General features: G+C 39.5%; 1 protein-coding gene across 1 annotated transcript; it reads left to right on the forward strand.

Annotated features, from left to right (window-relative positions):
* The first annotated feature begins 7946 nt into the window (after positions 1 to 7946).
* Positions 7947 to 10913, forward strand: LOC145788224 (uncharacterized). The gene has a single exon (XM_082599982.1). It carries the CDS (start codon positions 7947 to 7949, stop codon positions 10911 to 10913), a length of 2967 nt encoding a protein of 988 aa, XP_082456108.1.
* Positions 10914 to 11159: the final 246 nt, after the last annotated feature.

Below are 11159 nucleotides of genomic sequence, written 5' to 3' on the forward strand. Positions count from 1 at the left end.
GTATCAAACACTAGACAGAGTAACGTCTTTTATTCTTTATGGTCACAGCGGTAAACCATAATCTCTCCGTGGGAAAATTGTAACACAAGATTCCCAGATCCGTTCGCCTGTATGTAATGACCGAAAAGAAACACTCTTCAGGAAACGTCTATTCGAGAATTGTATTTCTGTAAAAATAGCCTCAAAGCTGTCGAAAATGGGGTGCAACGCGATACACCACTAAAAACTTGTCACTACAGAACAGATTACTTGGATAAAAGACGGAAATTTTCGTCCAGCTGACAAGCACTAAGCAAAACAGTTAAACATGCGACCAACCTCTTCAAGCAACAATTTTAAAATGAATGACCAGAATAGATATCAATATCTCAAACTCACGTACGCAGCACTGTGACGTAATAGTGAAAGACATTGTCACGCAATTCAAACAGGTGTTCAAAGGTGATGATGCAATATTTCATGTTTAAACAGGTTTGACACAAGTCTTACGAACGATGGTGCAATTTTGGCTCATTTTTAGGAAAAATTCCATGACGTAAGATTCAGTAGACCTGAACGGTTTTATATGACGTTTGATTTGTATAGAGATTGACCGTAACAAGTATGTCTTGCTTTATTTACCTAAAAACTTTCACGTTCATATGTTATCCGCACAACGAGCAATCGTTATTCAAACGCAACCACTTGACGAAGCATTTTTCCAATGCAATCTTGAAGGCGATTGGATCATTGTTCATTATAAGCCGGTTTACTGTGATCGATAAATTGTGCCTCCACCAAATGTGCTGTAGCTTTCTCATTGGCTCAAATTTTAACAATTTTACTATCGTTGGAAAGCACAATGCCTCATCTACCCGAAATGATTAATTGCTAGTCCAAAGTAGGCATTATATTTATGTAGTATTAACTTAAACTTTACCATTTTGTACCAATTCTCAGCAATTCAATTTTTACAATAAAAGTACCAAACCAACATAAATAAAAAGAGTATGTCTAGCTTTATTTACCTAAAAACTTTCACGTTCATATGTTACCTACAAAACGAGCAATCGTTGTTCAAACGTAACCGCTCGACGAAGCTTTTAACCAAAACAATGCAAACACAAAGCGATCAATTTCGAGTGTTCATTATAAGCCGCACCCCGTTTGCTGTGATCGGTGAATAGTGCCTCCACCAAATGTGCTGTAGCTTTCTCATTTCGGCTCGGATTTTAACAATTTTACTATAGTTGGAAAGCACGATGCTTCATCCACCCGAATGAATTAATTGCCAGTCCAACATATTTTGCATTGTATTTATGTAGCACTAACTTAAACTTTACTATTTTGTACCAATTCTCAGCAATTCAATTTTTACAATGAAAATACCAAACCAACACAAATTAAAAGAGTAGGTTATGTCTTGTTTTATTCATCTGTTAACTTTCACGTTTATATCTAATTCACAAAACAAGCAATCGTTATTCAAACGTAACCGCTCGACGAATTTTTTTCCAATGCATTCAGACGACTCGATCATTGTTTATTATAAGCCGCCCCCCCCCCATTTTGCTGTGATCGGTGAATAGTGCCTCCACCAAATGTGCCTCCACAATTTTACTAATGTTGGAAAGCACGATACTGCATCTACCCGGATCAATTGGTTGCATGTCCAAGGTATACAGTATATTTATCTAGCGCTAACTTAAACTTTGCTATTATGACATCAATTACTCCAAAAGTGATATGACATTTGGACAACACCATGAACTCCAAACAGACTTAAAGCAGTAATATCCATAAGCAGACAATACGCAAAAAGTGTTTGCTAATTTCCTTTAATTGAATCTTGCTTGAACATTTTCAATTATTCCAGACATGTTGGATCAATATGCTTGGCCTACGCAGTTTTTGAAGTCAAGGTTCAGTTGGTCAAGCAAAAATAGTAGGCTACACATTTAGCCAAACGCAGCAGCACCAGTTTTCAAGATTAAACAATAGGCTAGAAACCCTTTAATGATGCAGAAATCAGTAGTCTTAACAGCATCAAATTTCACGTCTTGAAGCAGTTTAACATCGCCTATCTTAATACGAGAAGTAAAATGGGGTGACTTTGGTTCAGTTATGAGACACCGCTTACTTTAATTTTGCAATGGTTCTGGGAGAAATCTTTAATTATGACCCATATTGAGGGCTATCAAGAGCCCGTACATAATACATATTACCAAGTTTGAAGTCATTTGGTCCATGCGTACAGTTTAAAAAAAAAAAAGTAGCCTACAAGTGGTTTTCACTCCAGTGTTTTAAAAAAAACTATAGGCCTAAGCAGTAATCTTTTTTCAAGACATGCTCATTGCCAACCCCAAATAGGGGTGTCACTGGCCCCTTTTAGAGTTTTTAAAATACTTTTAACAATCAGCACTCGTGATTATGTATCAAATATCATGTTAATCGAACGAAAATATACCACTAATATATGGCCTGGCACCTGGTTTCCGTTTGTATTTCCTAGGCATGTCAATTTTTGAAATATTAATCTGCACTCTATCAAGCCAAAATTGAAGAAAATGGATCACTAACACAACTAATATCCTGTAATAAACGATGAAAAGTGGATTAACATCATACAAAAGTGGCCAAAGTCACCCCATATTTTCTACATGTCAAGGGGTGACTATTATAGCCACCTAAGTGAAAGAAGCAAATGCCCAGCAGTCAAATTACATAATTAATACTGAACCTAGAGCTAAGACCTACTTTCTGTCAATGTTTGGCATACCCAGTACGGTCAGACACTGGCGTGCCAGGTAAAAATTTGCAAAGTTATTTTTTGGTGTTATTTCGCGGCCATATTGGATCCTCCAGAGTGAACAACTGAATTCACATTTTTCTTAAAAAATTCTGAAAACACACAAAAGATGATATTTACAAACCTATGCAAATGACCAAAATATTGCAGAAATATTTCAAGTTGCTCTAAGTTAACCAGTAACCTTTTTTTTGTTTGATACAAAGTCACCCCTGATGGCCAATGTCAACTCATTTTACGGAATGATTTATTCTTGATGAGAAACATCTGAAGTAGCATCTACCATGATCGAAAAATGTTTGGAACTGCCTATTTCATCCAAAAATTTGTTAATTTTTTAAGTTGGTACACTATTATTTTTGTGGCAAAAATGCGACTTTCCTCAAACTTAAATAAACGAAAAACTACTCGTTTTTCGTTTACAGTGCTTTGCTAGGGGAGAAAGTTGCCGACTTCCCTCCCCCTCTCGGAGCCCTTGCTCGGTACCCATGAGATTCGCGGGCCCCTAATCAAAGCACTTCTAACAAAAACGCGCTTTGTATAAATATACGACTTGGTTTCTTCAATTTCCAGGACCTCTCGGAAGGGTTGCGGGACCCTCAAATCATCTCGGGTCCGAGTCCAAAAAACAGACCTCCTTGTCAATGTACTAATTATATGTCTCCGCTTTTGTTGTATTACATCTGTGATGTGTCATTGTCTGTACAGTAGGCTATGTTGTCGCAACGCGTTCAAGACAAAAGTGTTACAGTATAAATGTCATAATGGGACAAACTGATGTTTCTCACAGCTTTTATTTATGTTGGTTTGGTATGCTTATTGTAAAAATTGAATTGCTGAGAATTGGTACAAAATGGTAAAGTTTAAGTTAGTGCTACATAAATATAATGCATACGTTGGACTAGCAATCAATTTATTCGGGTAGATGAAGCATCGTGCTTTCCAACGATAGTAGAATAGTTAAAATCTAAGCCGAAATGAGAAAGCTACAGCACATTTGGTGGAGGCACTATTCACCGATCACAGCAAACGGGGGGGCGGCTTATAATGAACACTCGAAATTGATCGCTTTGTGTTTGCATTGTTTTGGTTAAAAGCTTCGTCGAGCGGTTACGTTTAAACAACGATTGCTCGTTTTGTAGATAACATATAAACCTGAAAGTTTTTAGGTAAATAGGCTAAAGCAAGACATACTCTTTTTGTTTGTGTTGGTTTGGTATGCTTGTTGTAAAAATTGAATTGCTGAGAATTGGTACAAAATGGTAAAGTTTAAGTTAGTGCTACATAAATACAATGCATACGTTGGACTGGCAATTAATTTATTCGGGTAATGAAGCATCGTGCTTTCCAACGATAGTAAAATTGTTAAAATCTGAGCTGAAATGAGAAAGCTACAGCACATTTGGTGGAGGCACTATTCACCGATCACAGTAAACCTGGGGCGGCTTATAATGAACAATGATCCAATCGCCTTCAAGATTGCATTGGAAAAAAGCTTCGTCAAGTGGTTACGTTTGAATAACGATTGCTCGTTTTGTGGATAACATATGAACGTGAAAGTTTTTAGGTAAATAAAGCAAGACATACTCTTTTTATTTGTGTTGGTTTGTTATTTTTATTGTAAAAATTGAATTGCTGAGAATTGGTACAAAATGGTAAAGTTTAAGTTAGTGCTACATAAATACAATGCATACGTTGGACTAGCAATCAATTTATTTGGGTAGATGAAGCATCGTGCTTTCCAAACGATAGTAAAATTGTTAAAATCTGAGCCGAAATGAGAACGCTACAGCATATTTGGTGAAGGCACTATTCACCGATCACAGTAAACCATAATCCAATCGCCTTCAAGATTGCATTGGAAAAAAGCTTCGTCAAGCGGTTACGTTTGAATAACGATTGCTCGTTTTGTGGAATAGATATAAATCTGAAAGTTAACAGATGAATAAAGCAAGACATACTCTTTTAATTCAAGTTGGTTTGGTATTTTCATTGTAAAAATTAAATGGCTGAGAATTGGTACAAAATGGTAAAATTTAAGTTAGTGCTACATAAATACAATGCATACGTTGGACTAGCAATCAATTTATACGGGTAGATGAAGCATCGTGCTTTTCAGACGATAGTAAAATTGTTAAAATCTGAGCCGAAATGAGAAAGCTACAGCACATTTGGTGGAGGCACTATTCACCGATCACAGTAAACCGGGGTGCGGCTTATAATGAACAATGATCCAATCGTCTTCAAGACTGCATTGGAAAAAAGCTTCGTCAAGTGGTTGCGTTTGAATAACGATTGCTCGTTGTGCGGATAACATACTAGGCATACCCCATTAGCATTAATGGTCAGGTAGTAAATGATGCTACACAAAAATGCAATCACTTTAATGAATATTTTACTTCTGTGGCAGAAAAATTACTTAAATTACTTGAAAAAATTCTCCATTCTGCTGATCATTTTTCCAAGTATCTTCCAAATTCATCACCCAAATCAATATTTTTAAAAGGCAGTGGTTATTTGACCGGCGCCGGTCTTTGAATCTGAAACATTATTTGACCGGTCATGACGTCACTATATAAGCATTTTTTTCTTTTTCAAAGCAAAAGACGAGAAGAGTGCCTATATAAGTTCTAAATTCAACATATAGGTTCAACTGATTCTGTGGCGCGTAGGATACGTATCGGGCTGGTGCTCCAGAGGGAATGAGTTCGATACTAATCGGAAGCTTTTTTTTAAATTTTTAACTAAATTTTGACCTGAAGTGCTTCTAATCGTCAGGCTTCTGCATTTTTGTGGTCAATTATTAATTTGAGTAGCCTACAGCCCAATTTTTTATGTCTTTTCAGATACCGGTATGAGTAATAAAGTTAGAGTTTTTTAATTTTCTTGAATTTAAGAATTTCTTTGGATAATTTTCCGTTCGTCATAAGAGGATGTGACCGTGTTTGCCGAACAACGCAAAAATGTAATGACCAACGGAAAATTATGACAAACGGAAAATTACCCAGAAAAATTCTCAAATTCCAGAAAATTAAAAACTCTTAACTTTATTACTTAATTTTATTTTTTAATTTTCTTGAATTTAAGAATTTCTCTGGATAATTTTCCGTTCGTCATATGAGGATGTGACCGTGTTTGCCGAACGACGCAAAAATGTAATAATAAAAGTTAAAAATAAATAAAAAATGTATGTAAAACGCAAAAATATAATAATAAAAATTAAAAATAAAAGAACGCTTCCGCGTAGTATCGAACTCATTCCTTTTGGAACACCAGTCGGAGACTTACCCTACGCGCCACCGAATCAGTTGAACATAACTGTCGAATTTAGAACTTATGTTAGATTTTCAACAGGTCTTTGAAAAGCCTGCCTTTCGTTTTACTGCATTACTCCCGTTGATTTGTGTATTCGCCACCTAGCGTCGTTTCCCCTTCATTGTTATCGCTGATTTGCAAATGGCAACACTCACCACGAGATTGTCTATGGAACTTTCGAGACGTTTTCGTTTTTGCTGCTAGTTTGCTAGCTAGCCGAACTTGTTAGTTACTGTAGTTTGTGACTGAAAGTTGATTGATTGATGTTTATGCTTTGTTAGCTGCTTCTCTGTTATGTATTTCTACAGGGCTTAAGTTTGACAACTGCTATGGTAATACTTATTTGCGTGTAGGTTGAATTCCATATTTGCAGCTTGCTATCTCTCAAAGTTCAACTTACTGGTGAGCGTACTTGTGATGTAATAATGTTTTGTATAACTGAATGTTGACTGTCTACCGTAAACAAACGTAACGTATCTCTGATGTGCGTAAATTGTTGTTAGGCTAATACTTCAAACTTAAATATTGCAGAGTCAATCACTATAGAATCCTTCGCGTACAAGTGCATCATTTGGCATTAGGCTACTGATCCGGTCATACTACCTGTATGTTTGTTATTCTGAATTGTATGATCAATTGATTTGTGTCGTGAATTGTGGATTCATGTTCTCTACTGAATTATTGACCAATAATTTGTCAGCCTAATGGAAATTAATTCTCGTAAATCGATCTTAACTAGGCCAAGTGAATTGCCACGTTTCTTTGTTTTTTAATGATTATTGGCCTAGCGTTATGGTTGTACGGTACGGTAGCCTACGTAATAATTGTGAAAGGTAACATCGCGAATTTATTTATTCAGTGCGTCATTGGTCAACCTGTGGAACTTGTGTGCCGTACAGTGGATTGAGAACTGTTTGTCAACAAATTTGGTACATTTATCAGTTCGACTGTTGTGCTTGCTGAATTGTGACTAGTGTCTTATGTTGTGTTATTTCTTGACAGAAAAACCGTATAAACTTCATTGCTGCGAAGCAGTCATTGGAAACCGAGTGATTTCTTCAAGTTGGCGTGCTTTAACAGTGCTCAGTCATGCCGGGTGGATTTGGAAAATCGTGACGTCACCGGCGCAATTAACTACCGTACCTGTTGTGTTTGCGTCGCACACAACATCGTTTTTCAAATTTGACATCAAAGCTTAACCATCTTTGAACTGAAGCTGATTTCGTCAATTGTACAGAACTGCTGATCTTCACCAACCTGACGATTAAATTTGCGTTTACTTACCAAGTTCCCATCAGTGTCATGTGACATCTCTCATTTGCTGAAGTTAGCTTATGCTGTTACGAAGCGGATTTGCATACACAGTTATGGATTCCAAAGCCGAAGCTATTCACCAAGCAGCTGTTACTTTGAGAGACAGCTACAAGCGTGGTGAACAGCTGATGAGCAAACGTGAAAACCTCACAGAAGTACAGATTATCCTGTTAGAAATTGATAAAAATTATGCTTCTTTAATGGCGCTTTGTGTCGATGTTCCTGACAATGAACAAATTCCAGGAGGTCTTTCAACCAAACGGGATTACATTAAGGTAAAGAAGAATTTGCTGATAGAGCCAAACAGTGGTTCACGGAATGCGAGAGGACAGACACTAAAACTCCTCCACTACGCTCACATCACTCGTCCTCGCGTACCCATTCCCATCGCTCCAAATCCGGAAGTATTCGGTCATCGAGTACAATGTATAGTTTGCGTCAACGTGAAGCACACGCCAAATTGGAACTAGCTCGTTTGACAAAAGAACAGAATGATGCCAGGCGACGAGAGGAAGAAGAACTAGTTCGTATGGAACAGGATAAAGCTCGCTTGTTCGCTCAGATGGAACAGGATAAAGCTCGCTTGTTCGCTCAGTTGGAACAGGATAAAGCTCGGTTGGAGCAGGAAAAAGCTCGCTTTGAACGTGAGAGAGCCGAAGCTGAAGACCTGCGTCAAATTAAAGCTGCCGAAACTGAAGCCGCACTCTGGCAAGATGATTCTTCTTCGATTATCAATGTTGGATCAATGACACCCGTACGATTGCCACAGCAAACCTTCACTTACAAAGACACACACCTGGAACCTCTGCATCACGGTGATGAGCGGCACAAACAAGAACCAACTGCAACGTCTGCAAGAATGCCAGACCAAAAGGTAAATTACCCTTGTTATTATACTAGCCGACAACCTGATCTTTCAGAACGAATTCTACCTAAACCAGATGTTAAGAAATTCTTTGGTGACCCGCTCGATTTCTGGGCTTTCTGGCACCGTTTTAAGTCCCATATTTCTGATTGGTTGACACCCGACAGGAAGATGTCTTACCTCATGCAGCACTGCTGTGATGCAGTCTGTGAACAAATAAGGCACCTTGCCGACAGCAGCGAAGGTCACAACTGCTATGATGAAGCGTGGGAAGAATTGAAACGGAGGTATGGCCAACCTCACGTTACTGCGCATGCTTGCGAGGAACGCTTGAGAGCTGTTACCAGAATTTCTCACCACGAACCCGAACAATTGGAGAAGTTGTCCGTCCTGTTAAAAAGATGTTGTTCATCATTGAGCTCAAACACCGAAGCTTCGAACTTGGATACCGTGCAGTTTATCACCTGCCTTGCGAATAAGCTGCCAGTGTCTTTGAAAGAAAAGTGGGTGATTGAAGCTCTGAAAATCAATGATGACACTGGAAAAGTGGCTGGATTCCAACACTTTGCTGACTTCATAACGAACGAATCTAGGATTGCCAATTCAATCTATGGCGTGAAACTCTTTTCATCAAATGTCGACAAACTTAACAAGCCTGACACCAAAGGGAAACAAAAGGCTGCACTGTTTAACGTAGTGACAAAACCTACTGAAAGATCTGGACAGCTCCGAATTGGCAACAAGCGACTCATACAATGTATCCTGTGCGATAATACACATTATTTGCAACACTGCAAAGAGTTCAAAGCCCAATCCGTCACTGAACGGGAGCAATTTGTAAGGAAGAACAAATTGTGCTTAAACTGTCTTGGACCAGATCACATACGTGCCGACTGCAGAAGCCGAGGTAAATACACTGAATGCGGAAGCTCATCACATCATTCTCTGTTACATCGGTACTTGGTCACAACTGGAGAACAAATCCAGAGACGACACCCCAACCCCATTGCTAATAGAAGAAATGATAGCCAGCCAGATGATCCCGGAAGAAGACCATCAGAAAGGAACACAAATGAAGTTGTAGAAACCTTCCATTCCAGAACCAGCAACTCGGCAACTTACTTGGACATCGTTCCCGTACGTGTGACAGGAGAAGGAAAGGTAATACATACTTATGCTCTCCTAGATTCTGGTTCAAACCGCACCTTTTGTGAACAAAAACTTGTAGAGATGCTTGAACTGAAACCTGAGCTATCTGGTGACTTCCAGGTGCAAACACTGTCTTCGAGTGGACCATATTCCTTTAATTCTTCAACTGTATCGTTGAAAGTTCTACCAGCAGTTGGCGGCGAAGTGCAAGAACTGACAGATGTGATCGTCGTTGACAAGATACCTACTAAGCCAACTCCAGCGCCTTCTCCGGAGTATCTGCAAACGCACAAGCACCTCCAAGGCATTGACTTGATGCAACTGGACCATGGTACAGTTACACTGTTGATCGGAAATGACCATGCTGTCGCCCACCGGTGCATTGAAAGCCGCTTTGCACCTGACCCGAAGCAAGGACCTGATGCAGTCAGGACACCCTTAGGCTGGTTGCTTAGAGGTACTCGACCAAAAGAGACAGGCGTAGGCAATTTCGGTGCTGAATCTGACATTTCAAATTTTCTTGTCCGTGGCATGAAGTGGCCCACCGATGTAGAAGACTTGTCTGATTTAATAATCACTGATGAAGGAGAAACGTTTTCTCCAACAGCTGACACGGACCTTTATGACAAGGAAGGTTTAATAAATCTGCCACGAACCCACAAGGAACTGCTAGAATTTGGGTTGAATTTCTCGAGGGAAGATCCCATAGCTTATGACATGATGTCTCGTCATCTCGAATATGTAGACGGCCATTATCGCTTACCATTGCTATGGCGTAATGACACCGTCGAGCTTCCAGACAGTCGTGACATGGCTCTACGACGACTAGACAGCCTGAAGAAACGCCTACAACGTGACAGCGCTCTTCATGAAAGGTATGCAGCACAAATGCAAATCACCTTGGACAAGGGCTATGCTGAGATCATTCCTCATGATGAAATCAACAATGACGGCCGCAAGTGGTACATACCTCACCATCCTGTACTTAATCCAAAGAAACCAGACAAACTTCGTATAGTCTACGACTGTGCTGCAACGTCATGCGGAAGATCACTGAACGACTTTCTGATGAAAGGCCCAGATCTCATGAACTCTCTTGTTGGCGTCCTGCTGAGATTCCGCAAAGGACGTATAGCCATAATTTCAGACGTGGAGGCAATGTTTTACCAAGTCAGGATCTCACCACGTGACCGCGATGCCATGAGATTCTTTTGGTGGCCAAACGGAGACCTATCCAAAGATCCTTCCGCTTATCGGATGAAAGTGCACATATTCGGTGCAAAGTCGTCCCCCAGTTGTGCAACATTTTGCTTGCGCGAAACCGCTAGAGAGCACGGGAAGTACTTCGACCCGCATATTGCTGAAGTGGTGATGAAAAGTTTCTACGTTAATGACTGCTTGGTGACGGTGGAAAGCGAAGAACAGGAATCAAATTGGTCCATGATTTACGAAAGCTTCTCGGTATGGGTGGCTTCAGACTAACAAAGTGGTTATCCACCAGTGAGAAACTAATGAAGCTGCTCCCCGATGAAGAAAAATCAAAGGCAATGCTTAACTTGTTGTCCTAGAGTTAGAGTTGTCTAGAGAGTACAAAATATCAGTTTCCTTGGCCTGACTCTGAATGTTACATCGTATCAGGGTATTATGTAATACGTAAGGCTTTGTAACGTCATAAATATGCTTTGGCTGGCTGCAGTTATTTTTCGCGGGCTTTCTGTCTTTCTTGCG

This window comes from Aplidium turbinatum, chromosome 1 (genome assembly GCF_918807975.1).
Source record: "Aplidium turbinatum chromosome 1, kaAplTurb1.1, whole genome shotgun sequence".
Classification (NCBI taxonomy): domain Eukaryota; kingdom Metazoa; phylum Chordata; class Ascidiacea; order Aplousobranchia; family Polyclinidae; genus Aplidium; species Aplidium turbinatum.

Coding starts and splice junctions, on each gene's coding strand:
- LOC145788224 (XM_082599982.1), top strand. CDS start 7,947: ATGGAACAGGATAAAGCTCGCTTGTTCGCTCAGATGGAACAGGATAAA.